Below are 24,126 nucleotides of genomic sequence, written 5' to 3'. Positions count from 1 at the left end.
GAAAGACTGAAAAATACAAAAGACAGATGGTTTTCAAGACGAGATGCGCCACTGGAGACTCTGAGACTACACTGAATCCCACAAAAATATCAGAGTGACATCTTCATCGTGACTGACTGCGAAAAATCCGTTAAAAGCTCATTAGTGGAATTATTTCAGGAGTCTGTCAGAGTGCGCTTGGCACTGGCATCTGCAAAGCGTTTACAAGTTTACCAAGTGACAATCACACACACACATCGGAAGTGATGCAGCATAATTAGGAGCTAGAAGTAGAGGCGGAGAAGGTCCTCAACAAAATTCCAGTAATAACGGTTGTTTTTAGAGAGCAGAAAAAGTATTGCTGAATGCTGTTTGTATGAGTTGCTGCTCTGTGTGAGTGAAAGTAGCAGTTGTTTGAGGGCTTATATCAACTGTAGCATCTGACGTATGACTTATGCCTACGCCACATTTGTTAGGTAGAATTTTGTCAAAATGTTATAGTGAATGCTTTAAAAAAAGACTGCAAGTCAAAGTGTTTGGCAATTTAACTCATTCACCCAATTCTAGACCAAGTCTGAAAAGACATTTAAAAATGTCTTTGGGAGTGAATGAGTTTTAATAACTCGAACTGAGGTAGGTAAATAAAGGCTTTTACAGTAATTCATGGTTCATTTGCCTTCACTGTAAACTTCACCTATACGACCAAAACATTTCTATATACAGTACAACAAACTTGATTTTGTTTATAGTAATACAGATTAATTTATTGCTTGAGTTTGTCGAACAAATCATGGGAAAGGACTGTGAAAAAAAAGTAGCATTTTAAATCACAAAATTACAGTGGGCGAGATTCAACCCAAGAATTTCTTTTTCATGAATATCTTCTATATTGTTCTTTTTTTTTCGGGTATGGCATGTATCCCCGCGTTACACTGGGGTTCACTGTGTTTGGGTGTGTCTCAACAGAGCGACAACAAGGAGAACACACTCGTCCTTTGGGTTGAAGTCTCTCAGGTTACTGGCACTGGTCCACAACATTCCATAATGGTGTCGATCCCATCCCACAATCAATAGAAATAAACACACACGCAGACACCCACGCACACACAACACACTGATGTCTGCTATAAACAAACCCACGCTCACACTGAGGATGACGGTTCACTTTACGTCCATGCGCTAAACAACTCAGCTGCAACTTGCCTTACATCACATGGCCCTTTATTTATGGTCTTTTCTTACTAAAAAAGGACAGCCAATATGTTCTTATGGCGGACGGACGGCCATCTTGGGTTCGGGACCCGCCGCGGGATACAAAGTGAGCGAAGGCTCTGCTCATGTCAGCGAAACACTTCGCATCAAAAGTGGGAATGACTCAGCAGTCTGCTCTTTGACGATACCATTCCGGCTACTAAGTGGCTTCTAATTCCACCTCATGTCGGGTGAAGTGGAATTCCAGTAAAGGAAAATTTGATCTGTCGCAGCAATCCACAGACAGTCCAAGAAGAGTCTTACTTGTGAGGACAAAGAGCGTACAAGTACGTGTACCTTAATCTGGATTTCAAGAAAAACGAATACATGCTCAAGAGGTTTGCAAATGATTGACAGTAAATAATAACTACTGTTCTCTTTTTGGGGATTTTTATGCAGGCATGCATGTCTTACCATTGTTCATTGTTCCAATAAATAATGAATCATTTTCTCGTTCCATTTTTTTAACCCTCAATAATTTCTGTTTTTCTCCGGTCTTGAGGTCTGTCCCTCTACCTACCTGTCTGTCTCTCGGCCTAGTTAGTTTTCACCAGTCTTTCCCTTAAAATCCTCACTCATGTGTCTGTGCCTGTCTCTCTCTTTCAGGTCAAGCTGTCTGTCTGTCGTTCTTCTTACCTGTCTGTGTGTCTCTGCTGTAATCCTCATTAATGTCTGTAACTTGTCTCACACTACTCCTAGCTGTCTCACTGCCGTCATGAACACGATCTGTCCCTCATGTCTGTCTTTCCTACGTGCCTTTTTTACTTCTTGTCTCTCTGTTTTTAATCCTCATGAGCTGTCATCTGGTCCATTTGTCTTTCCAGCCTGTCTATCTCTCTTCCCCTTGGCCCACTTGTGTTTGTCCCTCACTACTCTCACCCGTCTTTCTGCTTCCATTAGAATCCCTATTGATGTCTCCCATTCTTCTATTGTCCACCTCTCTGTTATGTATGTCTTGATACCTGTCTATCAAGGTTTTACTTTATATAGGTTATTGACACACTGTACAGTACTTTAGTTTTTATGTCCTAGATGTATATTTCGTAATTCTGGCTGCAGTAATAGAGCATTTCAAACGACCAATTTCCTTGTTCTCTGAGCTTGTCTTTCATTCTGTACATTTGAAAGTCTTGCGCAACTATCTTCACTAAACATGGACAATGCAATGATTGTAATCAAACAGCAACTTTGTCCCAATCACAAACATACACAACCAGTAATTAGTTTTAAGCAAGTCAGCAAGTTTGCGACATAAAGTTCAGTTGCTCAGAATTTACTGAAACCACCTAATCTAGTATTGTACATATTTTCTATCAATTTATAACTCCGTCTCGTGTCTATGTACCTCCTGTCTGACTCTCTGCCAAGTGTTACCAGTCTGTCCAGCTTCCTCTCCGTTAAACTCAGTCTTCTCACTCGCCTTCTTTTCTTGTCTCCATTTTTGATCTTCAAGAAGGTCTCTCTGTGCTCTTCTCCACCACTTTCATCTTTCCAGCCTGTCATTCTGTCTGAACTGCCTGCCGGTCTGTCTCTCGTCCCGCTTGGTCCGTTTGTCCTTTGCTACTTTCACCTGTCTTTCTGTCTTCATTAGAATCTCCAGGAATGTCTCTTTCCCTGTTGTGCACTCTACCTCCTTACCTGTCTGGCAAACTTCCTGGAAGTCACCGTTTTTGTTTGACAATGACATCCCCTCTGGAGGCTTCTCCTCCCCTCTGTCTCTCACTATCCCTATCTGTCTCACTGTCTTTATTTACAACCCTGTCTCGCTAAAATCTCTATCTTGCTGGCTCCTGCTTCCCTCTTCCTTCTCAGCATTTTTTTTCTCATGAATGTCTCTCGGTCCTCTTGCCCATCTGTCTTTCCGCTCATCTCTCATTCTGTCGTGGCTACCTGTCTATCTCCCAGTGGCCCACCTGTTTTACTGTGTTTTGCTGCATCATGATTTTTGGGGGTAAATGTTTTTATTTATTTACTTATGTTAACAGCCGAACCCATAGCAAACCCCCGCACACACGCACATGCGGACTGCCAGCACCCCATCCCATAATAACCACACCTAGGATCTGGGGATGAACAGCTGCATTGAGGATACCGCAGTGTAATCCACTTCTACCCAACATGCATCACTCTCTCCACCCTCCCACCGCGGTCGTCCCCACCCTCTATTCCCCAACTTCCCTGCCCGCTATCCCGCGCCACAAACTTGCATCGTCGTCCATATCTCCCTCTTACCTGCTGGTGCTTTCTCTTTGCCTTCCATCTCACGCTAGGCTAGGCCTGGTTCGGCTAAGCTTCGGCTGGCGGCTCAGTCCGGCGAAGTGTTGGCCGAAATCCACTCGTCGTCGCCTCCTCCTTCTTCTTCTTCTTCGTTTCACCTCCTTCTTCACACAGCTGAGCGAGTAGACACGCGTAGCCGGTGGGTCGCTATACCCGGCCGACAATGTCCACCCTGGAGGGGAGCAAAAGGGCCAAAATGGAGGTGAAAGAGCGGCAAAAACAGCCGAGATACGGCGGAGGAGACGGCTTGTTTTCCCGCCGAGGCTCGCGCGTTCACCTGTGCCGCTCTCTCTCCGTCTTCCAATGTCTCTCACTCTCTCGCTCTTCCCACTCTATTCCAATATCTCTCTCTCTCTCTCTGTTTTCCAATGTCGTTCTCCCCTCTCCCTCCTCCCTCTCTTTTCCAATGTCTCTCACCTCCTCTCTCTCTCATCCAATCAAACTCTCCCGATTGACATTCTGCTTTTCAATCTTTCCCTTTCCTCCAACATCTCCCTCTCCGCCCTCTTTTCCAACATCTCTCACCCCTCTCTCCACTCCAATCTCTCCCTCCCCATCTTGCAATCTCTCCATCTCGTTTCCAGTGTCTCTCTCCCCAAGCACTCTCACCCATCCCATGTCTCGTTCCTGTCTCCCTGTCATCCTGTCACTGTCTCCCAAGCGCCCTCCTTTCAAATGTCTCCCATCCCTCACTTCCAATGTCTCTCTCTCTCTAGATCTCTCCCGCTCTGTTTCAATCCCATTCTATTCTTTTCCAATTCACCATTCCTCCAATGTTTGTCGACCATGTCAGACAGACATGAAGACAACATCCATGACAGAGCAGTTGATTTTTTTTTTGTCCTCAAGCTCAAGAAAGACAATGTCCCCAACGAAGTCTGCATTCAGTCCTGAATCTTAAGTGTTAATACCTCAATCTCAAAACAATGTCCATGACAGACCAACAGTAAATGTTCTATTCTACAAACCCAATTCCAATGAAGTAGGGACATTTTGTGCATTGTGTTAAACATGAATAAAAAAGAAAAAATGATTAGCAAATCATTTTTCTTTTTCTGATTGATATAAAAATGATCTATTTATATTTAAATACATAACTTGGGGTAGGACTAGATACGTTTTTTACTTCTTCCTACTCCTTTGAACATAAAAATTGTGTGTATGACTGTTTTCTCTTTCCTTTTACTGTTTTACTTACCTTACTTTCTGTCAATTTATTACTATATATGTTTTTATGTTCAATAAACAACAACAATGTTGAATTTATATGTACCGGTAATATACACCACAAAGACAAGATATTTCATGTTCAAACTGATACATTTGATTTGTTTTTAGCAAGTAATCATTAACCTTGAATTTTATGGCCGCAACACGTTCCAGAAAAGCTGGAACGGGTGGCAAAAAAGACTGAGAAAATTGAGGAATGCTCATCAAACACCTGTTTGGAACATCCCACGGGTGAACAGGCTTACTGGGAACAGGTGCGTGGAAAGGCAGAAAGAAAGAAAGGCATCACAAACAAACGAGTTTTTGTTAAAAGACTTTATAGTGACTCTATTGTACAGTGAAGAGGAGTGAGAGTCTAGCTCCATGGTGGAAATTTGCATAAAGAAATCTATGGCAGAGCAGCAACACAACAAATCACAGTTCAAATGTTCTCAACAAAAGGGCACAACACACGGATTACATTGCAACCAACCACAAGTGTGTGTCTCTGTTTTTGTGGCACTTCTCGTTTGTGTTAGTGGGGTGGAGGATCATACATTGTGTGTGTTTGTGAAAGTGTTTTTTTTTATTCCACTAATTGCACTTGAGGGTAAAGGAATGGGAATCGCAAGACCACATGGTTACATTTTCTTCGTTCTTTTTTTTTTTTTTTTTTTGCATTATTCATATGATGGAAACGATTCAGCCTTTTCACAACACAAATGGCAAAGAAAAAAGTTACACAAATTGTGTTCCAAACACCCAGCTCGGGAAGGACTACTACTGTGATGCTTTGCTATAACGCAGCTCTATACTGCAGCTAACAGTGTAAAGGGTGTAATTTAATTTTGTATGGTCATAACCATGATGAATACAATTCAGTTTGACCAACTTGATCGAGGACAGGCAATCAATTTATTGTATTAATCCAGCCCAGGAAGCTTTTTTTTTTTTATTATCAAGAGTCTTGCAGTATTTGCTGCATTCATTTAGCTGTCCTTAAATTAATGAATTGTGTTTTTAATTCATATACCTCATTCAATACTTTAATTACATAACTATTAGTAACATTTACAATTGTCTATTTACTTTTTAAATTTGATAATTGGTTAATTGTAATATTAATTAGAAATAAGATAAGAAAATTAGAATTATACATTACCGTATATTTTTTACACAAATGCCAATCTGTTTTTAAAATCAAATGAGCCTAAAAATCTGCTCACCCCTGAACTAGACTGTAAGAAATAATAGTTACTTGAGTCACATTTGTTGAATTAGATTTTTATCTTTAAAATGCACAAGGATGATATAAAACTCTTGTTATCAAAAATTTGCAATGCTGGACCTTGCTCATATGAGTGGATTAAATAATACACAGGACACAATATCGGGGACTGCCGAGCTGGTTGCATCGAAGAGAATGACAATAGCGAATTTAAAAAAAAAAAAAAAGGACAACCAATAAGCACAAAATATATTAACGTAAAAAAAAATCAGGTCATTGAGGCTCAACAAAAGTGAATTTACAAAGTCCACAATATACAGCAGATATGACATTATGGAGCAAATACAGTAAAACATACAAAAGTGATTTGTAGCTGCAGCAGTGCAAAACCAAAAAAAAAAAAAAAAAACCACCACAAAAGAGGAGTGATTAGTGCACGTTATCTCGAAGGAACATTCTGTCACAATGCAGCAGATTTTCAAACCTGAGTGCTGAAGAGAGCGGGTACGAGATGCGGCGGTAAAACCGGGATTGGGCGTACAATCAAAGCTGAGCTCTGGTGTTTGCATAAAAGCCAATCCTGTTGTGTTTACCATTCGTGTGAGAAAGAGGAGGCAGCTTGAAAAAGTTTCTTGAAAACCACCATGAGTGTAATGTGCATCCCAGGCCACTAGTAAGAAGCGGTGTGACATCAAGACACTTTATCTAACAGCATCTTTTGAATGCAGTGGTGTCTTGACTTCGTATTTCAAAGTATTCCTGCAACTAAAGTACCTAAATTGCTCAATTTCTTGCCCCTCTTCATTCAAGTGGCAGCGTATCTGAAGCTCAATCGCAACTCAAATTTTGGCCCGTAACACAAAGATAAATGAATCAATCAATCAAGCGACGACTCGTACCTGGAAATACTCTGAAATTGGGGCACTCTTCAGTCAACGTACCACTGAATATAAAGAGGTAAACCGAGTTTGAAATTCAATTCATTCCTGTTCCAAAATGCAAAAACACGTGTCCTGCAATGAAAAGATTCCGCAATAAAGTCAATATGCCGGATGCTGGCTTTATGACACTCTGAATCTTGTCTGGTCTCACTCACAAAAGGTTTTCAGCATTTAGACCATGAATGCGCAACTCCAGTTCTCTAAAGCCGCTGTTTGGAGCTGATCTTTTGAATCGGTTGTGTTGGCGTGGGTTGACATATAATTCAATCAGGACAGCAGCACTCAAGGACCAGAGCTGGATATGCAAGTCAAACCAGCTAATGTGTCATTTTTAAAAATGAGCCCTATTTACAAACACAAAAAAAACTGTGAAAGAGTACTTTTTAATTGGTTATCAGTTATAAATGGTGTCACTAGGCGGGAACGTTGTTGGTTCTGGAGTGTCAGTCATAATGTGGCTGCGCACCTGCTGCGTCTCCTCGGCTGAACACATGCACACAAGTGATAACACACAAAAACACACTCACTCACATAGCCACACACTGAAGAACAAAAACACATTCGTTCACACACTGGCATGCTAACAAATCCTCACGCACTCAAACATGCATCATAACACACCTACCTGCAGACACCCTCATATGGCAACACACACACACACGCACACACACACACACACTAATACACACATATAGTAACAAACCCACATGACAACACATGCGACCATACACACGCGCAAACACACTTAACATACATCGGCCAAGGCGCTCACTCGCAAACACGCGCTAACACACGCACACTAATGAACACAATGCCAACAGTTACACAAACAGACACACACACTAACACACGCGTGCATTAACACACACGCCAACAATACGTACTACCACTCAGGTTTACACACACACACACACACACACTAAAATACACAATAATGCTCTTGGACAAAGTCACTAACACACATGCAAACATATTAGCATACTGTACATGCGCGAAGAGACACTCACTCGCACATTGGCGCCGACACACACATATGCTAACACACATACCAACACAAACATGCAATGACACACATGCCAGCACGCAGGCCATCATACAAACTTAGTAGCGTATTTAGCACCAAGGCTCACTAGCGTGCAACTACAATCAAGAGGAGTGCGGTTGGTGCTTTTTACATTTTGTGCAAAATAAGAATGACATGATAAGCAGTAGTCGTCATTTTACTGGCTTCTTGGGATTATTTACATTTGAGTACTGTCCAAACAATCAACATTTTTAACAAAGATGCTCGTTGACAATCGTATAGTGAAAAAAAGCTTCACAGTGACAATCTGGCTGCTGTTCCAATGTGGAATTAAAAAGGGGGGAAAAAAAGTTTGAAATTTGTCGCACTGCTACACGTGGAGGCCAAATGGAGTTGAAAATGTAGCATCTGATGTTACATTCACGCATTGTGGTTTGAAAATAAGAATCCATTTCACATTCAGTTCGTAACAAATACATGATCGAACTGTGATCATGAGTGTCCCAGGCTACAAGTAAAATGCACTTGCCATTGGTCTGAGGAATCTTTTGAGCTCATTATTTTCTCATAAAAAAGTTTGAGAATATTTTCACTTTAGAGCTTACCGGTTTAACGCTTACCTATTTTACGTGTGCGTTGTAAAGCACAAGCTATTTTTTTTCTCCCCACAAAAGGGCCACACCGAATACCACGCTGCGCAAAAAGTGTATAATATTTGTTGCTCTGATGAGCTGACATACGTGCATCGTGATCTGGTCCTGATGGGTGAACACATAGCAACTTGATGAAGATGGGATCTTTTTTTTTTCTGCTGGCCAGCTTGGTGCCATTTCACAGCAAGATGGTGGATTCTTCTTCAGACCGGATGCTTCCAAGTGGATTCCTCTGGGCACATGTCTCAGGGCGGACGTCTCCTCGGCAACTTCTCTAGGTTGATTTTTAGAGGTGGAATTGTCCAGGTACATGTCTCTTGGAGGATTCCTCAAGGTGGATGTCTCCGCGTTGATCTTTCCAAGTGATTTGTCCAGCTTGATTCCTCTTGGAAGAATTCTCTGAGGGGACTCCTCCAGTTGGATGACACCAAGTCAATCTCTCCAAGGCTATTTCTAAAGTTTCATTTTTCCAGGTGGATTTTTCGGAGGATTCCTGCAAGTGAATGTCTCCGGATCGAGTTTTCCAGCTGAATTTTCTTACAAAATTCGTTCAGTTGGACTCCTATGGGTGGGTGTCAGCAGCTGGATGTCTGAAGTTGTGTGCCTCTGAGGGCCATGACGTCAAGGTCAATTTCTGCAGGTGAATGACCCCAGGTGGGTGACTCGGGTTGGCCGACACCAGGCGGATCACTCAGGGTGGTCAATCCGGGTGACCAACTCGGAGCCGTTTTCTTTGGGTGGATGACTCCTGGTCTATTTCTCCCGGTCGACATCTCCGGGTAAATGTCCGTGTAGATTTCTTTCGTTGGATGTCTTTAGGTGGATTTCACCAGGTAGATTTGTGAATTTCAGCCTGAAAGCAGAGCAGACATCCAGAGTCCTTCGGGTGGCTTTGTGGATGTCATTCTGAAGTCCTCCAGCAGGTAAGCATACAGCGGGTGAGGGGAACTCAGAAGACTACAAAATAGACAGATGACTTGACAGTGTGACACAGGGAACATAAACAACACGGGGCAAAAAAAAAAGAATTTTAGAAGAACTTGTCATCTATGCGGAAGTGTGGCCGCGTGACATCATCTGGGTTGATGAAGACCGAAATGGACTTCCCGGGGTTCTCCGTGACCAGTTGCTGGAGCTTCTTGGCCAAGCGGTCGTCCGGTTGATTCTCTCCGCCGGCATCCGACTGCGGCGATGGCAGGTTGCCGGTGCTGCCGCGCCACTGGAGCTCCACCGTCAGCCTGTTGGCGGCCTTGGCATGCTCGATGGTGGTGCGCAGGTGCTCAGCCGGATCGGAGCGCACCGAGGACAGCTTGCGGGCATGCAGCACGGCGGTGTCATCTGAGAGGTGCTCCAGCATGTTGCACTGCGGGATAAAATAGTTGGGGCACGTCTTGTTGACCAAGCAGTGCTGCAGGTCGTCGATCAGACCTAGCAGGAAGTGGGCAGAGAAGTCGTCCTGCGCCAGGTAGTTGGCGGGCAGCCGGTCGCAGGCCCACAGCATGACGCTGCGCAGGTGGTAAGGGCTCACCGCCTTGGGGCGTGACAGCAGCTTGACGATAATGGCCTTACACGCCTGGTAAGCTTGCATGAGGCCAGGCGAGATGCACTTCTTCAGTTGCACCTCGCTGCGGGCGAACGACAGCCGCCACTCGTTCTCCCGTCGGCCCTTATGCGAGCAAGCTGGGACCAAGTAGAAGCCGCTGATAACCTCCTCCTCGGTGATCTTACCATCCCAGAAGTGGTTCTCCATCAGCCAGCTCTGGGCCACGGCCGGCCAGCCTTTGAAGGACACCACAGGCACAACGTCGTAGAGCATGCGGCTGCTGCCAACGCCTAGAATGACCGACACCACCGTGCCGTTGCGCTCCACCTTTTCCACGCGGGGAACGCCCCTCTGCGGCTTCTTCTGCACCTGTATGGGCGGGAGCGTTTTATGACAATTGGAAGTACACCTCAAGGGTCAGTGCTTCGCCCAAAGCTTCATATAAGATTACAAGATATTTTTTTTATACTACTACAAAAGCAACATGGTTTTATTTCAAGCAAAAGTCATATTACAAGAAAAAACGGCATACTTTTCAAAATTCTTTTTACTATTACATGAATAAATTCTGATTTCCACGCCCCCCCCCCAAAAAAGTAAAAATTCAATCTTACACAAATCAAATTATACATTTTTTTAGATTAAAGCCCCTCAACAGTTTCTCTTGCACCCGTACAGGTACAAGTACTCAACAGTTGGAAATGCAGAATTTAGAATTATTTTTATGTGAAAACTCTTGCGCCTCTGTGGTCAGTGCTTGTCCGTAAACTTTTTCTGATATCACTTATTTACAATTAATACAGTGAAGCCCTGCATATTTGCTGTTCACTAGTCACTCAAGGTGCAACAATTAGTCAACAACTAATCGTTCATCAAAGTGATACTCGGATAATGGAGGGATAACAGTTGAATTTCCGCCTCCAACAGTACAGCAAGTTCTACATGAAAGGAGACTGATTATCTTTGTATTGAATCAAAATAAAACATTTGCAAACATCTGCTTTTAATTTTGAAAAAAAAAATCTCAATTAATCAACAAAAAAACAACATTTAATCGACAGATTAATCAATTATGAAAAAAATCATCGGTTGCAGCCCTACTATTCACAAACTCTCCGTTCTTATATACTGAGAAACCTCTCTTTAGCTATTTTGGAAAAAATAACATTTAAAGTCCTTGGTGTAATGTTTTGCTTTTTTTTTGAAGATGTAATCAGTTGTTCCTTTATTCTGTTATGTTACAATAAAACAAAAACACACCTCCAGAAGCACCAGCGAGACGGCCTGGTAGAACCAGTCAGCCACCAACGTCGGCGAGAAGAAGTAGTTTGCAGCTCCGCTGATGTGTTCCACCACCGTGCAGCAGTCCTTCCACTTGCTGATGGTGCCCTCGTCAAAGAGGCGGAGGCTAAGCCAGGAGTGTCCCAGCGCCGAGTGTCTCATGTCCAGCGTAACTGGCTGATTACGGTCATGCAGCTTGAGCGCCGGCACCAGCAGCGTGAAGTCCATGTCGTAGTCGGCGCCGCGCGCGTACACGCTCAGCTCATCCGGGTCCATGTCCACCACACCCTCGCGCACACCGCCCGACAGCAGCAGGTACTCGTTGGCCACAGGCAGCTTCTGGTCCAGCTTTTGGACCATTCCTGGAGGACCCAGCAGGACACACAGAACATAAGATTGAAGAAAGCAAATACACTACAAAAGTGGCATGCCATCAGTGCCTTCAAAGCCTTCTCTGCAGGGACAAACACTATCAGAAGCACAGACCTACATTTACAACGGAATTAAAGTGGTAATCATTTATTTCCAACTGACTTTTGTATTCATTTCATAGTGCGTGTCTTTTTATTCCCCCCCCCCCCCCCCCCCCCCGCCCCCAGTCAGATTTCAGCTTCGATGTGTTGCCATGGACATATTTCATCCAATGCCTTCAGGACCTCGTGCACAGCGTATACATTTGCGTGTGTGTATTTAAAATGTGTGTGCGTTTATGTTTGTGTATTAACGTCTATTTATTTTTATTTGTAATTTGTGTTAATGTGTTTATTTATGGATACATTTCTATATGTGTGTAGTCTCCTCACCCAGCATAGAGAAGATGAAGTCCTTGGCCGTGTGTATCTCCAGGGCCCGTTGGTCGTCGTACTCGCGCTGGTCGTGCTTGCTGAACTCCTGGATGAGCCGGTTCAGATCCTCCATGCGGGATGCTGACCTGAAGTCCAACTCGGGGCCGACGCCGCTGCTGCCGTGGGGCAGTCTGCCGGCGGCGGCCATGGTGGGGCTGTTCCCGAGGCTTCCAGCCGAGCCGGCACGACTGGAGAGAGCAGGGGCGGCCATGATTCCTCCTCCACAGCGGTTTCAGCGGTCCTTCACACTTTGCTGATGCCCAGGATGGTGAGCCGAAACGGTCGTAAACGAACCGAACCAACACCAGAGGACCGCATCAAAAATCACATCCACATCAGCTAACACAACAACCGGAAATAAGAGCTGCACTTCCGCTACTAGGCCTTCACAATTTACCTCTTGCTTCATCGCGTGTCCAGTTCATAAAAGCTGTGTAAAGTGAAATAAAACAACTGATAGAACCACACATTAATATAACGTCACAGTCCAATTAATTTCACATACCAGATTAAAAAAAGAATTCTGTTAGTGTTTATTGTGAAGGTTTTGGCAGATGTGGCAAAAAACTCGCAAAAGTAGAAGTCCTTTAGTTAAGTAAAAAAAATCTAAAATGTAATTAGGTTAAAAAAAATCTTTCTACAATAAATTGTATAGATTATTCGTATGGAACGAGACTATTTTGATCAAATAAAAAGCAGAAAGTAGAAGTTCAAAAATGTAGACAGTCCAAATAAAGAGTCATCAATAAAAGAAATACTCGAGTAGAGTACAGACACATAGAAAATCAACTGAAGCAAAGTAATAAAAACATTTTACTCCTATTTATTGTTTTGTTCGTCCGACTGATTATGCGTTGTCCTTCTGGTTTATTCAACCAACCGCCTCCAGTTGCTCTTGACAGTTGTGCGCTCCCCGACCCGGAAGTGAACAGTTGCTCCAACATGGCGGCATGGAGGAGCTACGGCGTTTTACTCTTCCGGACCAGCGAGGACGTTCTCCGGAGCGTGAGGGGAGGCAGGTGGGAGACTTAGCCGAAGGGAGGGAAACCTGGCCGTTTGTCAGACAAGCGAACCCCCGCTGCTCTAAGTTAGCAATGTTAGCATCATAAAACAGTGGAATTGAAACTGGCGCTGGCCAGCCGGTAAATTATAGATTCTTTGCGAGATAGCCGTGTTTGTAAAGTTACTTTGATATGTCTGTGTAGTTTATTAATTGTGTAAATGCTACAAAGAGCGTATATATAATTTTTAAAAATTATTTCGGCAATATTTGCCGTTCTCCTACTGCCACACTTCTCTACCCATTCAAACCATTACAACTTAAAAATATTCACCCCATGGCAACCATTTTCCATCATCCAAAAGTCCTACTTTTCGACACTTTCCAAGAAAATTATTGTTTTTGAAGAATGGAGACGTTTTTAAAATTTTACTCATAATGTCATAGTTCTTAACCTAACCAATTCAAACCAGTCCAACTTGAAACTGTTCATAATTCAGGACATCTTGGGAACAATATATCACATTCCGCAAATTTTCACAATGGAATTCCCAAGATAAGAGATATTTTGTATATCGACTTTGCCTTTCCTCATTTCTTGACAGGTTCAACGCATCCAACAGTTATGAGTTAAGTTTTGTTGTTCTACGTGTGTTTAGTAGGTGGACTCACAACTTGCAGCAGCGTTGCGGATTCCGCAAAGTCGCCAAGAAGCCTGAAAGCAAAAAAGTTGAGGATGAGCTTGGACACTTCGACTCATCAGATGTGGCTTCCCACCGGCGGACGTCCAGCCCTCACTGGGAATTGCCTCCTCCTTCGTCACCCAGCTCGCCGCGAGCATTTGGCCGGCTGGTGCGCCCCTTGCTTTTCACCGTGGGGGTAGGTGGTGTCATAGACACATGCACAGTGGTTCTTTGAGATAATAGTGGCAGAAGTTTTTTTGTGTATGATATGAGCCATTGTTCATTTTTTTCTTTGCTTAGACATGAGCAGACTTTGCGTAAGCAAAAGGGTGAGGAAAGTTTTGAGATACGAGCACTGTCTGGTGGCAGTAAATTCAACTCAACAACAAGCAGCAGTTTGGGAAAAAGTGAACAGTTCTTTAAAAAATAAAAGAGGCATCAAGATCTTTACTGCCACTCCCAATACACATACAGGCAAATATTCTTTCTCTTCTGAAAAGATTACTATTACTGCACCTTACTGAGATGAAGTGGCCATCGCCATATACTGTATTGTATATTGGACCCCCACTATTAATACAGGCCAGGGACAAAGTTCACCTGCGAATCGTGAAAATCGATGTATAATTTATTCCAATGATGGGGAAAAAAATTTAAACCCAAAAGTTATTGGAAAAAAAAGACGATAAAATGCCAGTAAGCGTCCTCCATAAAAACATTTAATACAACTTTAATAACCGATTGATGGGATAGTTTTTCAAATTATATGTAATTAATAAAATAACATTTTTGGTCCCTCAACACTTACAACTATAAACACATAAATTACAGAGCATTTGACTGTTTTCCAGTACTTTGCCTTTAGGATTTGTTTAACTTTACAACAGAGGGGAAATTTTGCAAAACTAAGCCAATTTTTTTTTTTTAAATAGCTAATATCGGCAGAGCAATACAGGACATACATTCCTTCAAGCGACGCATGTGCACGTGCTGACTTCCTGTCAGTTTACAGGCTGCTCCTTCGGCTCAGCGGCCATCTGGCAGTACGAGTCGCTCAAGTCTCGCGTGCAGGGATACTTTGACGAACTGCGAGCCGATTGGCTGGAGAGGGTGCGGCCGCAGAAGCGAGGGGACGTCCGCAAGGAGGTGTGCAGATTGACTGACATCCGTGCCCCGCTCACACATGCTTTGATCTTATCTCTGATTGGTTGGTTGTGTCTCAGGTCAATCAATGGTGGAACAGTTTGAGTGAGGGCCAGAGGACGGTCACAGGTGAGCTGACTGGCAGGTGCTATCCATTCATTCATCTGTTCCCACTCAGTTGTGTCTGTGTATTCTCGTGCCTGTCTGTTTATTCTCTCACCTGTCTTTCCATTCGCTGGACTGTCCGCCCATTCCCTTGTCCGTCTAGTTGGCATGGAGCACTTACCGCTTTGATGGTTTACTTCATTTTAAAAAAAGTCAAAGTTTCAGTTACAGCTACAACTGCCCTTCACCGGTAATGAGCATTTGTTTTTTTTGAGGGTCTTCCAAAGCAGGCAAAGTCCAGCTGCAATGATTGGCTGTTTGCAGAGATCACTAAACAAGCCGCCTATTTGAAGATCATTGAAGAGGCCAGCGGGGTTTTTTTTCCCCCCTCTCCTCATCGGCTGAGCAGAGACGGGAGTGCTGAGCAGTTGCACACAGGCGGGAGGTGGAGGTACTGGTGCCAGTGGGTACTAGTGAGCCCCAAGGACAACATTAACAGCATTTAAGTCTGTTGTAAAAAATAGCTCACCAGTGACAGTGGGAGAAAGAAAAGATGACATTTTGGAGCTGCAATTTTAATGACCGTGATACAATGATAGTTTTGCTTATGATTAACTTACTGCCAGAATCTAATATCAGCTCCATCTACCGGTTCTTCTCTCTTCTCTTAACTCTCTCTCCACTTACTCATCCGTTTAGCCTCCTACTTGTCTATGTGTACATTCACTCATCCGTCTGTCCATTTCCTCGTCATGTCTTTTTAAAGTTGGATATGATTTCCACTGTGTCACGTTTGTTTCTCAGCCATCCTGGCCGCTAACGTGGTTGTGTTCTGCTGCTGGCGAGTTCCGTGGCTGCAGCGCTCCATGTTCAAGTACTTCACTGCAGACCCCGTTTCCAGTCAGACAAACATCATTTTTGGCACTTTTATAATGACAATCAAATTCCTATTTGTGTTAATATATTGTGCGCATGTTTGACTCCAGAGACATTGTGTTTTCCGATGCTGCTGTCCACCTTCAGCCATGTGTCCTTCTTCCATATGGCCGCCAACATGTATGTCCTGTGGAGCTTCTCCACCAGCGCCGTCTCCATGCTGGGAAGGGAACAATTTCTGGCTGTCTATTTGTCGGCTGGTAATAATGCGACTCGCACTCACAGACCCATATCGTACACATTCACGCTGACCGACACATCCACACGTAGACTCGGAGAGGGACACAGAGACACAAACACACTCATTGTCTTACATGAAGTCCATATACACGCATAGGCAGATAAATATGGGCATAGACGCAGACAAGAACACGCATGCACGCACACACACAGCTACATTTACAGAACAGACAGACAAACACCAAAGTAACTGAAACTAGCTCTCACATTCCCAAAACAAACTTTAATTATAGCGAAAATGTCCTTTCTGTTACTATCATACATGGGCTTTCAGGATTCACTTTAAGTGTATTTATTTGTCTGTGGCTTTATCTGCGTACAGAAAAAGGAAAGGTCAAACAGTTGTTTATGAATTAAGAATAGTAGTTTACTTTTTTTTTACACAACACTAAGTGACCTTTTTTCTTAACCCTTGTATATATTTAAAATAAAAGCTAAGGTTCATGCAAATTAAAATGAAGTATTAAAAAGTGTGCCCTAAAGTTAACTACATTTAAAAACTAAGTCAAAACTAAATAAAAATGGAACATAATTAAACAAATCTAAAACCATAACCCGGAAAGGCATGCTTATTGAGAAGAAAACACTGTGAAAGATACAAAAAGATACACAAACTTACATGCAGATGTACTGTACATATTTCCATGAAGGCAGACACACTGAGACAGACAGACACACACACACACACACATGCATACAGTCATGCACACAATCATACTGACAGATGGTCATAAATAGATAGATACACACACACTGAAAGGTACACACAATAGATGCACACACAGGTTGACATCCAAATACACACCTGCACAGGCAGACAAAGATAAGCATGTACACAGATAGATAGACACACATGTACACAGACACACATAAAAGCGCAGACACATGCTCATTTGTGCTGATCTGGTTCTGTGTGTGTGTCTGTGTGTGTGTGTGTGTCCCTGCTCGTTCAGGCGTGATTTCCACCTTCTTCAGCTACGTGTGCAAAATGGCCACCGGGAGGTTTGGTCCCTCTCTGGGAGCGGTGAGCCACTTCCTGCGTCATGAAGCGTCATCATCACATAATCAGTCCAATGTCATGGTACTGTGCAGTATTTGCTGAATATGAAATGTGATGTGCGTGTTTTTAGTCGGGAGCCATCATGACCATCCTTGCTGCCGTTTGCACCAAAATGCCTGAAGCCAAACTGGCCATCATCTTCCTCCCGATGTTCACTTTTAGTGCGGCCAACGTAAGACTGTCCTGTATATTCACGCAGCTGTCTGTCCATTGAGCAAGCTCTGTCTATCCATGTGTCCATTCACTCGTCTCTCTCTCTCTCTCTCTTTGTCTCTGCGCAGGCACTGAAGGCGATTGTTGCCATGGATACGGCAGGTCTGGTGCTGGGATGGCGCTTTTTCGACCACGCGGCTCACCTGGGTGGCGCCATGTTTGGCATGTAAGTTGGAAGCAGGTCAGGCCGCAGTACAGCTCCAATCCACACGAGGGTACCGACAGAGTTGAAATGAGTTGAGGAGCTTCCTCCTCCCTTTTCCCACTTCATAGCAGGCAAAAACTGTACACCATTCGTGTTAAGAAATAGCAATCTTATGAATTGTTATATATTGTAGGACTGTAATTTGTTTGGCAGATGAACAGTCAACAGTTGTTTGAATGCATTCGATTTGTATTCTGCTTCCTCCCCTAGTTGGTACATCCTCTTTGGACACGAGCTGATTTGGAAGAACCGCGAGCCTTTTGTCAAGTTTTGGCATGAGCTACGGACTGGTCGGGGTGGCGGAAACGGGGGCGAGCGAGGAGGCTCCACGTAGGACGTTTGAATGGACTCGAGTGAATGACTCGTTCTCCCAACTTGATCAATACTTGTTGTAAACTTGATAAATAATTGCTGTACAGATCAGCCATTTGGCCTACTTCCCATGAAGATCTCCAAGCGTATTTCTTACTTTATTGTTGAAGTCTTGAAAATGATGTTTCATCACATGATTAGAAATGTTGATCTTTTTATTCTTTCCCCGATTGTCTTGACAAAGTGAAAGCCAAGACCCTAAGCTGATTCAATTTGGGTGGAGATTGACCTTGACTCAATCAGTAACAAGGTCAGAAATGTAAAACCACTTCAAGTCACATGTCAAATGTAAACCCTGGATGAGGGCTTTCTAGCAATGTCATTATTTTGATAATACGCTCTTAAAAATGACACAATGGCCCCCATTTTTAATTTAAATGTTACAAATATAAGTTGGTAACATTTGCTGCACTGACTTGTTATACTGACATGTCAGTACAAAACCATGTTTAGTGACATGGTGTGGCACTTTGGCAAGATTCCCACTTTCACAGTTTAGGTGACGTGCTTTAATTTGTTTTATGTATTTATGCGACACCAATAAAGGCACTCTAAAACCTCCAGCAGGAAGCATTTGGATTAGATTTGCAACAAACCACATCAAGACCTGTTCAACCAACAAATCCCAGGGTGATGAGTTCTGTAATTAATTTAGCCTCATATTAGGTCAAAAAAAGGAAAGACTGCTTTTTAACATGACAAATTAGCATTAAATAAATTATCGTGTCCGGTAAATTTTGGAGTGATTTTGGTGATTTTTTTTTTAAACTGAATTTAGATGGGTCCACTTTGACTGACAGCAGATGACCTGCAAACAAGAGCTGTTTGACAGTCTGAAGTCCACAAACTGGCTCTCTCACAGAGTGTTTTTAAATGAAAATAGAAAAGCCCAACTTCACTAATCAGCTTGAATCAAGTTCCTCGACAGCATTTAATTGGTTTCCCCTCAAGTAAATGTTAATGATGTTTGTTTGAGCCTCTTGCTGAGTTTTAAGGTGAAACTGCGATTTTGGCGGGGAGACGAATGTTTTGGAGGGTCGGCCTTCTGAAGAGTTCGTCGACCCGAAACGCGGTTCAGAGCGCTCAATACCTCGCATGGGCTTTCACATCACACAAGTGAACTGAAAGCACCACTGTGGACGTTAATAAACCGCAACTCCTCAACACCCTCTTTCCACAGACTTGAGCAGACGGTAAGAACTCGACCATTTGGGTCGCTTTATTGTTTTTGAGGTCAGAACCAAATAGTTTTTGTCTAGAAACTAAGTAGACTACAGTGATGTCCTCTCATGCTTAACATTTTTACATTTCACATTCTTTTTCTTTTTTTAACCGCATCTTACTGCACTCTGAGACACTTTATTTACCATGAAGATCTTGAGTGAATGTGTTTTTATTATTGTGTGGAAACCCCTTTCACAGAACCATGGGAGAATACAATTTTGTTCTGCGTCTTTCAATGACAGATTTTTATGAAATTAATCTGTTCTAGGCAGTGCTTTTGTTGCACAAGAGTTTTTGTCAAGCTCTGGGCTTTGATGGAATTCCAGCCAAAATCTGTAGGAATGGTTTGTCTTTGGAGGACCCCTGGAAATGGCCAAAATGAGCCTGAAATGACGACCAGTTCTTCCAACCAAAATACCAGACTTTGTCTTTTTCCAGGCATGGCTTCTTGAGAGTCTTTTTTGAGGTCTACTCATGATAGAAACATCTAACAAGTTTTATGTTATGTCAATTTTTTTTCTTTGTGTGTGTGTGTGTAATTGAGGCTGTTCTACCGCGACTCATTACACTTTCCCACCTCGTTATGGCCACACTGAATGACAAAAAGTCAATTGTTGTAAACAAATTTGTTTCATTCAACTGTCTGGTGTAAATATTACAAATTTGGTTGCAGTTGGACAAAATCTCTGGGACAGGTTTGTTTTTAAAGGGCAACTGGAATGGACAAAATTACCTTAAAGTGACGGCTTTGAACTGAAATGGCAAACTTCCTGTGGGATTTTAGGCATGCTTTTGTGGACTTTTTTTGTAGGTCTATTAAGCGGAGACATGTCGACCAAATTTTATGTTGCAAAGTCAAACCGTCTCCAGGGGCTATGTTTTCAAAACATTTGAAGGACCCTTGCAAATGACCAAAAACAATCCTAAAATGGTGGATTCAAACCAAAATGGCTAACTTTTTTTTCAGGTATGACTTCTTGAACTTTTTTGTGGGTCAATTCGTGATAGACATCACACAAATTTCATGTTTCTCAGGCATTTTTTTTTAAACTGGGAGGTGTTTCTAAAACTCATCAGACTTTTTTTCATGCATAGCATTTTGAGATTAATCAAGTTACTCACTCAAACTGGTTTTGTGGGATTTTTTTTTTTTGCGGCCACACTGCCATAACAACACATGATCTCACGTTTGTTTGTTTTTTTAATAGATTAGTCGGAACTGAGCCTGAGAGAGATGCTTTAAACCATAATGATTGGTGACTTTTTATGTACTTTCAGCTTCTTGAAAGTTTTTGTGGATCTACGAATGACTGATGTGCCCCCCAAATTTCCATTGCTAAGTCAAACTGAAATTTGCTTCATGTTTGTGGGTGCAGCGCATCATGTCCATGGGCCTGCAGATTTGCGGCCTGGTTGCGGGCGTGCTTTCGTGGTGTCTTCAGTCCAGCTGCACATCGTCGCAGCTGTGGAAGGTTCGGAGTCAGGCGGAGTCTCTGAGTAGCAGCCAGTGGCAGTTTGAGGGCCTCTGGATGAGCTGTGCGGCCACCTCGCTGGGAACGCTGCAGTGTCACAAATTCAAGACGCTACTCGGCCTGCCAGGTCAGTGGGACATCTTCAGACACTGCTGTATGTCCACAGTGTTGAAACACTGTGAAACGTAACTTTGTTACTTTATCAATGTCTTGATTTTAAAAGGAATTTACAGTAGTTACCGTACCTTCCGCACTATAAGGCCCACCTAAAAGCATTCAATTTTCTCAAAAGCTAACAGTGCGCCTTATAATCTGATGCGCCTTATATATGGATCAATATTCTGACTTCTTGGACGAAATATTTTAAATGTTAAGTAAAGTGCTTTGTTGCAGCTGCAGCAGTTGTAAAAGCTCTCTGTAAATAAGCTGTATTGTATTGTATTCCTGTAGTGTAGCTCCAACTAGTGGATGCATAAAGCAACTGCAGCCACTATTATCGTTTATATTCTCTTGTGCACCCTATATCTAGTATGAAAGCAGTTTTAACATTCAATGGTGCGACTTATACTACGAAGTGCCTTGTAGTGCGGAAAATAAGGTGCTTTACTGATTACCGATTTCAAAGTAACAAAGTCTGAACATACAATAATTTTTTTTTTTTAAATATTCGTATCCATCCTCTGAACCGCGTATCATCATATAGGGTCAAAATAAAGGTTGTCTTTTTCAATCTGACATATTTGTTCATACTTTAATGGTAAAACTCAACATTTATAAAATACACTGTTGATGAATATATATACTACATTCAGGGACCACCTGCATTATCTGGAGCCCTGCAATGTAATTATTACTATTTTTTAATCTAGATATAACTTAATCTAGATAAAACTGTCCACTGTCGAGAGTGTACAGCCAACTTTAATGTTTTCATCTTTAGCTGTCACAAACTCAACATAAGTATTGTATTTCCATCTTGAAAATTTACATCTGACACACTGGTTTCGACACCGTTTGGAGTGTCACATGTTTTTCACACATACATCCAACACTATAGTTTGTCCACATGTATATCTGACACGACAACTTGTTAACATGTACATGTATGTTTGTAACATGTACATCAGACACTACAACATGCCCATGCGTGTATGTGTTTGGTCAGTGCATGTGCAGGTGTGTCGTGCTCTGATGATGTCATCTCTGGTGGTGGGCCTGGCCGCAATCATCGTGTCCATTTTGGGTCTGAAGTGCAGTAAAGTGGGAGGAAGCTCCGAGCAAGTTAAAAGACAATTTCTCCTGAGTGGAGGCGTCATGCTCATCCTGTCAGGTGAAGGGACGCTCGGGACAAACATCGGCACGCAATTTCGATGACGCCCAACAAATGACAACATGCCAGTCTGTCTGTCTGTCTGTCTTCTTATCGGCCTGTCTGTCCAGGAGTGTCCACCCTTATCGCGGTGTCTTGGTATGCTGGCAGAGTCATCCATGATTTCTACAATCCTCTATACAATGGAGTCAGGTGACCGTCGTGATTATGATGATGACAATAACGATGATGATGACGACAGTCATTAATATAATATGATGAAAGTGACAATAATCATATTTATGGTGATGATGACACAATGATAATCAGCATGATAATGACAATCATGTTATGACGATGATCATAACTTTGAAGATTGTGACAGTGATGACAGTCATGATGACAACAACCATGATGATAATGGCTACAATGCTATAAAAACGACAATCATGTTGATGTGATGATGGCGTTGACAACATGCATAATGATGGTGACTTTATTTGATGATGATGTTGAGAATTATGCTAACAATCACAGCAACAATGGCAATTGTGATGATGATATTGATGACAATGACTACTGACAATTGTAGTGATGATGACCACAATGATGATCACAATGATGACGACGACAATCATAATTATGGTGGTGACACAATAATTAATCAGGATGATAACAATCATGATTCTGATGACATTGACATGATGATGATTATGATTGTGATTGTAATGCTGATGATGACAACAATCAGAATTAGAATATGAGGATGAGGATAATGTCAATAATAATTCTGATGATGATGAAGACAATACGATTATGAAACGACAATCATCATTATGATTAAGACTGATACCGTGAATCATGTGACGACAAGGACACACTGACAGTCATGATAAAGATGACAATCATGAAGAAGATGACAACACTAGTCATTTCAAGCTGATGACATGATGACGACAACGTCAGTGATGATGAGGAGGAGGAGGAGAAGGAGGATGAAGAAGACACATGAATGCATTGCAGGTTCGAGCTAGGCACTGGTCTGTATCTGGGCTGGGCAGCTTCCGGTCTGGCGCTGCTGGGAGGTGCAATGTTGTGTTGCTCCGGCAGAGGGAGCGCTTCCCCCTCATCCTTCCCACCTGCACGGTATGCATCAATGAAATCCATCCTGCAGTACACCCTTCTGCACTCCCAGGGGGCAATGACATACCGCTCATTACTTTTTCCTCCTTTTTTGTCTTTAAACATTTTTTAAATGTGTTTATTTTAATTTGTTGTTCTTATTTGCATTCGTACAAGTGATTCAACATGATAATTTTTCCCCCCCAGACATTTTTCGTACAACTACTCCAAAAGCGGTCAAGGTCATAACATGAACATCTACAGAGCAGCACAAGCTTCAGAAGGCTCCAGCAGCGCCAAAGCTTATGTGTGAGCCGGTCCCTGACGCATCATCATACTTCCACCTGGAATCATCATCATTGCATGTTTTTTTAACCAATTTACTATCTGAGTTCTGTTTCTGTTCTGTATGATATAGGAAGGGATCACGCACCTTTTTGGGTGAAAATAAAAATGATGACTAACAACTATTGAATTTTATCGTAATTTGTTGAGTATTAAAGATGTTTGATGTTCATTTTATATTAAAATTTTGTTGTGGTAACCTCATAACTTGGGTTGTATTTCAAGCTGAAATGTACGCAGGCCAATTCTATTGGCCATTTATTAGCAATTTTAAAATTGCCAAAAATTGGCAGGTTGGGGGGGGTTCATATTTTCCTTTCCTGTCTTTTCTTTTTAAATTTTTTTTAACACAGTAACACATTACAACATAAGACAAAGACAACGATGTTCAAACACAAAAAAATTTGTGGATTTTTGCTAATTTCTCTCTGTAAAATTAAATGTACTATTTGACAATGTATTATAA

At 42.4% G+C, this 24,126-nt stretch overlaps 4 protein-coding genes across 5 annotated transcripts in view; 2 read left to right on the top strand and 2 right to left on the bottom strand.

Moving 5' to 3' along the window:
- LOC147197535 (fibroblast growth factor 12-like) overlaps positions 1-4,106 on the bottom strand; it is a 28,303-nt gene extending 24,197 nt beyond the window's left edge. The window contains exons 1-2 of one of the 2 annotated variants that reach the window (XM_086124792.1): positions 3,785-4,106; positions 3,463-3,679 (exon numbers count right to left, since the gene is read on the bottom strand). In XM_086124792.1, the coding sequence (XP_085980918.1) occupies positions 3,463-3,490 (28 nt within the window). In that variant the 5' untranslated portion in view covers positions 3,491-3,679; positions 3,785-4,106. Of the gene's footprint in view, positions 1-3,462 lie in introns of both variants that reach the window. The other variant, XM_086124791.1, reaches the window with a different exon arrangement.
- Positions 4,107-5,037: 931 nt separating this feature from the next.
- unm_sa32065 (un-named sa32065) lies at positions 5,038-12,566 on the bottom strand. The gene is made up of 3 exons (XM_086126098.1): positions 12,190-12,566; positions 11,366-11,748; positions 5,038-10,474 (listed from the first exon to the last, which is right to left on the bottom strand). Exons 1-3 carry the CDS (start codon positions 12,440-12,442, stop codon positions 9,593-9,595), a joined length of 1,518 nt encoding a protein of 505 aa, XP_085982224.1. The 5' UTR covers positions 12,443-12,566; the 3' UTR covers positions 5,038-9,592.
- A 589-nt stretch (positions 12,567-13,155) lies between these two features.
- parlb (presenilin associated, rhomboid-like b) lies at positions 13,156-18,751 on the top strand. The gene is made up of 10 exons (XM_086126248.1): positions 13,156-13,250; positions 13,891-14,110; positions 14,920-15,060; positions 15,138-15,186; positions 15,967-16,062; positions 16,149-16,298; positions 17,292-17,362; positions 17,469-17,570; positions 17,680-17,777; positions 18,027-18,751. The coding sequence occupies exons 1-10, from the start codon at positions 13,174-13,176 to the stop codon at positions 18,148-18,150; spliced, it is 1,128 nt and encodes a 375-aa protein (XP_085982374.1). The 5' UTR covers positions 13,156-13,173; the 3' UTR covers positions 18,151-18,751.
- A 351-nt stretch (positions 18,752-19,102) lies between these two features.
- Positions 19,103-23,782, top strand: LOC147197532 (claudin-7-like). The gene is made up of 6 exons (XM_086126171.1): positions 19,103-19,381; positions 20,789-21,011; positions 22,050-22,214; positions 22,325-22,406; positions 23,217-23,339; positions 23,523-23,782. The coding sequence occupies exons 2-6, from the start codon at positions 20,795-20,797 to the stop codon at positions 23,626-23,628; spliced, it is 693 nt and encodes a 230-aa protein (XP_085982297.1). The 5' UTR covers positions 19,103-19,381; positions 20,789-20,794; the 3' UTR covers positions 23,629-23,782.
- The last annotated feature ends 344 nt before the right edge of the window (positions 23,783-24,126 follow it).

The sequence above is a fragment of the Hippocampus guttulatus genome, chromosome 12 (assembly GCF_054856545.1).
Source record: "Hippocampus guttulatus isolate MCC_2025c chromosome 12, RoL_Hgut_1.0, whole genome shotgun sequence".
NCBI classification, from domain to species: domain Eukaryota; kingdom Metazoa; phylum Chordata; class Actinopteri; order Syngnathiformes; family Syngnathidae; genus Hippocampus; species Hippocampus guttulatus.
This window is presented reverse-complemented; position numbering and strand designations above follow the sequence as displayed.